The sequence below is a fragment of the Daucus carota genome, chromosome 2 (genome assembly GCF_001625215.2).
Source record: "Daucus carota subsp. sativus chromosome 2, DH1 v3.0, whole genome shotgun sequence".
In the NCBI taxonomy this organism is placed as follows: Eukaryota; Viridiplantae; Streptophyta; class Magnoliopsida; order Apiales; family Apiaceae; genus Daucus; species Daucus carota.
In genome coordinates, this window is record NC_030382.2 from 4,542,827 (window position 1) to 4,547,370 (window position 4,544).

General features: G+C 32.7%; 1 protein-coding gene across 19 annotated transcripts; it reads left to right on the forward strand.

Moving 5' to 3' along the window:
* The first annotated feature begins 458 nt into the window (after positions 1 to 458).
* Positions 459 to 3,813, forward strand: LOC108192586 (oligopeptide transporter 3). 19 transcript variants are annotated; one of them, XM_064086396.1, is made up of 7 exons: positions 532 to 842; positions 1,873 to 1,937; positions 2,013 to 2,096; positions 2,165 to 2,296; positions 2,418 to 2,455; positions 2,709 to 2,804; positions 3,485 to 3,813. In XM_064086396.1, exons 2-7 carry the CDS (start codon positions 1,902 to 1,904, stop codon positions 3,489 to 3,491), a joined length of 393 nt encoding a protein of 130 aa, XP_063942466.1. In that variant the 5' UTR covers positions 532 to 842; positions 1,873 to 1,901; the 3' UTR covers positions 3,492 to 3,813. The 19 variants fall into 19 exon arrangements, 12 of the variants coding, with proteins under 12 accessions (XP_063942466.1, XP_063942472.1, XP_017227462.1 ...); XM_064086402.1 differs by having other exon boundaries at positions 2,036 to 2,096; positions 2,201 to 2,296; XM_064086400.1 differs by having other exon boundaries at positions 533 to 842; positions 2,036 to 2,096.
* The last annotated feature ends 731 nt before the right edge of the window (positions 3,814 to 4,544 follow it).

Consider the following 4,544-nt stretch of genomic DNA (forward strand, 5'->3'; position numbering starts at 1 on the left):
ATATCAAGTGGATCACTCGAAAATTTTTGGTCTCATTTGAATCACTAAAGTCATAAAATATATCAACTAGATACCTCTAATATCTTTTCGAGAAGTAAACTTTATTTTTTATTGAGTTCCACACATTTTTCTTGGCTGTTAGTATAATCAAATGAAAGGTTATGAATTCTAGTATTTATGATAATATATTCAGATTTTAAGAAATTTACTAATTATTTATTTGATATAAATTAAACAAAATAATTGTAAAATTAAAAATAAATAGTAAATAAATTTCTTAAAATATGAATATATTATCATAAATACTAGAGTTCATAACCTTTCATTTGATTATACTAACACCCAAGAAAAATGTGTGAAACTCAATGAAAAATAAAATTTACTTCTCGAAAAATATTAGAGGTATCTATTTGATATATTTCATGACAATAGTGATTCAAATGAGACCAAAAATTTTCGAGTGATCCACTTGATATTTTCCAGTGTAATAAGTGACATATTTGATAATTAACCCGAAATAAAAATAAAACTAAACACAATTGCCCTAAAACTAAAAAACTCCCTCGCTCTCGAACACTCACCTCCCCGGCTCATTTCACTGCTCCATGAAAATCACTCACCCACCCACCCACTCACTGAACACTCGCTCACTTACTCACGGCTCGCTCGCCCAGTCAGTTTTTCGAACTCTCAATCCGCTCTGCAATCGGGTCTACACACTCAACTGGATCTTCGCTCTCAACGGGGTTGAAATTTGGTCTTGAATCGAGTCTTCAATTCGGGTTTTCAATTGTGTTTTCAATCAAGACTTGAATTAGGGTTTTTAATTAGGTCTTCTACATGTATGCTTCTCTCTGTTCATTAGGTCTTCAATGTGTTTTTTTAATGTTTTTCTATGTTTTTTATTTGCATCTTCTGATTTGTAAGATATTCTCTGGGTTATCTCTTTTTGTTTATATGTTCTGATTTTTATGTTTTGTTTTTTTTAATGTTTTCTCTTTATGTTTGTATATTTATACTTTTGTCCTGCTGAGTTTTTGGTACTAGAAAAGTCTGAGTTAAAAAATTTTGGCCCCTGTCTCGTCTAGATTTCAGAACTGTTTGATCTTTGAAGTAGTTTTAAATGGTTTGATTTATACATATGAATATTGATTTAGTTTTTGTTGGTGAAAAGAGAGAATATTGCAATGTATTAGCCAAAGTCTGTGTGCATTCCCAAATCTATTTATGTCTTTTATTTTTGATAGTCCTTGCAAGCTACTTAATGAATATTAAGTGCAGAGCTGTTGACTTGAGTGATAGGATCTTATTAATCTTTGGCCCTATTCTGTTAAAGCAGCTACATTATCAATTACGGGGCTTCTTATCCAAGTGATATATGCGGGTTTAAATGCTCATAGAATTTTTTATAAGCTAATGAAAACAAGCATTTTGAATTTAAAATGGTTAGGATGCCGAGATTTGGTTTTTGTTGCTTGAATCGATCCCAGAATTAAAGAAATGTGCATACATATGATTCAATATATGTATTATAATAGGCACAAAAATGTTTCTATAAAGCTTTGGCCTATGATGCTTAGGGTAGATGTGTATTAAAGAAATCCAAATATGTGAAGGCTGACTTCTACTGATGTCTTGATGACTTATTTTATTTTCCATGATTAGGATATATTATTTAGCTTTGTATATGATGTGCACATGATTTGACCCCTTGAGACAGAGCTAACAATTTTTGGTACCTTAAGGCCAGTTTTTGCCTGACTTATGTTTGCTTATGAAAATGGTTGTTTTCAGGTTTTAGTTCCAAAATATCAATTAGCCGCTGAAAATATTGGTTCACACTCATCATAGTCTCCTAAATGTTGTTTGCAGCTATCTCTAATAAAGTCCCCTCTAGCAAAATGAACCTTGTCAGTAATAATTATGAGTTATTCAGGGTATGGTCGAAACAACAAATTTCATTATTTACATAAACAAACCCTTGCTTCATTTATTAAATTTACTCTTTCTAGTCTGTAATGAATTTTGTGAGAAGGCTGAGGGCTATCGTCGGAGATGCATTGCTGAGGTCAGCAATATTAAATCTGCAGAATGAGGTATTTAACTGAAGCTTTTGAACAATGTGGTGAAGACTTTGTTGTACGTTCTTTTGATTATGGGGCAGGCTTTGTCCATCTTGATGTCGTTTGTCCGCAAAAAGGATGAGCAGCTGCCATGGTGGGGCATGCTTTTGGCATTTTTCCTAGCTTGGATTGTCACCCTTCCAGCCGGAGTTATTCAAGCAATTACTAACCAGGTAACAGCACTTAACTATTTCTGACATGAGTTTCTTCATCATTCTTGACACAAAGACGATTGCAAACACTTATTATCAAATTGTTTCGTTATACATAACAGAAGTTCTGACAACTTTGCAGCAACCTGGATATGACATGATTGCGCGATTCATAATTGGGTATATACTACCAGGAAAACCTATCTCTAACCTTCTATTCTAAATATACGAACAAATCAGCTTTGATTTAATGAACTAGTCATATACTTAAACTATACTGGTGCAGGAATGCAGTACCCCATTCCAGAGCTAAAATCATACATTCTAACTGATTTATTCTATACGTAGGAGTTTTTCGCAGTAGAAAAGGATGAGCAGCACAAGCTCCCAACTGTTTATCAGAAGTTTTCTTATGGTAACTATACTGGTGCAGGAATGCAGTACCCCATGGCATGAACATACCTAGCCACTCTGGACCTTCCTTCAGCTTATTCTTCACCTGTCTTTGTCCAAGCACCGGTTTAGAAAGGTATTGCTTGTTTCATGTAAATATTATATTTTCTTGTTTTATAAGATTATTTAAGAGATTTGGACCATGTTTCTGCTAAAGACAAGAAGGTATCATTTATAAAGAAAGAACCTTTTTCTATTGAAACACGAAGTAGAAAATAGTTGGTCGTATCAGATAATTAAGGATGACAACAATCACAGTGGGGAACCCTGCATCAGGAGTATAAATCAGTTTTATTGTGCACCCAAATTAAACATATGAACAGAATATATATAGAACAAAGATGGACCATGTTACTTATTGCATTGGAACCAAGTCCCAGAATCAGGGGACAAAATTGAAAGTATTTCTAGCTAGCTTTGCCAGGAGCTGCACTTGCCCTTAGTGAATTGGGTTGTTGCAAACCAAGTATTACATATGGAGTTTTACTTATTAATCCAAATTAATCAGCATATCCTTTATCATATGGATTCGGATAGATGAAATGTTTGGGTTGTCTGATTGTAAAAAAAAGTATTGAAACTTTGGTTGTAGTAATTAAAAATAATTATGAACTCCATTTCAGTTGTGTATCCATCATATCCTTTTGGTGGGTGCTTTAGAAGTATTTGATGCTCTAATTGACTATCTTTGTTATTTTCTTGTTATATGGTCTGTCATCTCAGCAAATTTTTATTCTTTTTAATGTAACTCTCAAGGTTTTGATGGACATGAGCCCAGCAAAGAGGTCTAGCTTGTCTCCTTTCATACAGTGTCCAAAGGCTATTGGGGAGAATTTGCCAAAGAGATCTCGACACGGAAGCAAGCCCGAATTTTAATTTTAAAGTTTAATTAGAGTTTTATATTGTACCTACTTAATTTCAAAGTTTCATTAGAGTTTTATATTGTACCTAGCTAATTTCAATTTCATGCACTAGTACTCATGATCTTGATGTGGTTGATAAGGCTTGGACCTTTGTTTTTGTTCTTGGATTGTGTTGAATGTTTGGTAAATTTTGAAATGGGGAAGTGTTACTTTCAAATGTTATATTGTTTTTTTTTTCCTTCAAAAAATGTTGGTAAAGAGTCGTGTAAAATGTAGCTACAGATGTAAATGATTTATATCTCTGTGTTGGTAAATACTAAAAACTGTTGGTAAAGATTTAAAAACTGTTGGTAAAGGTAGAAAAAATTAATATAAAAGTGTTACTATAACGTGATGGTGTTGCCATTGATAACTTAATTTTTCAAAGTTTATTGTTACAGTAGCTAAAATGGTGTTACCGTAGGCCTTATGGTTACATCGTAGGTGATGTAACAAATACCACAGTAATGTTACCATAGATCTATAGTTACAGCTCCATTAGTGTTACCAAAACAAAATAAAGTGTAGGCATAGAGGTATATAGTTACACTATTTCATGTGTAACCGAAAATTGAAAAAGTGTTACCCTAGACCCTTATGGTAGCACCGATTTTAGTTACGATCCTGTTTCATGAAAAAGTGTTACCATAGCCCTTTTTTTCACTTTCAGCAACACATTTTGGCCTATATTCACATGTTTTTGGCTGTTACAATAGGCCACATATGGTGTAGTGTATGAATGACATTATCGTCCTTATTTTAAATTTAAAATATAGTTAAGATAATATTTCTTATCACCATCAATGATGATTATTTTAACCTGTTAGTTTTACATTAAAATTCTATTTAGTTAGCGTATGATTTAGTTTGTTAAATTTGATTACTTTATTTATGTTGCGTAGTAATGAAATTCT

Excerpts from the sequence above, each read along its gene's own strand:
- LOC108192586 (XM_064086393.1), top strand. The coding sequence starts at position 1,860 with ATGTTGTTTGCAGCTATCTCTAATAAAGTCCCCTCTAGCAAAATGAAC. Across the intron at positions 2,297-2,417 it reads TTCAAGCAATTACTAACCAG|CAACCTGGATATGACATGAT; the intron begins GTAACAGCACTT and ends ACAACTTTGCAG. Across the intron at positions 2,456-2,708 it reads ATTGCGCGATTCATAATTGG|GAATGCAGTACCCCATGGCA; the intron begins GTATATACTACC and ends ATACTGGTGCAG.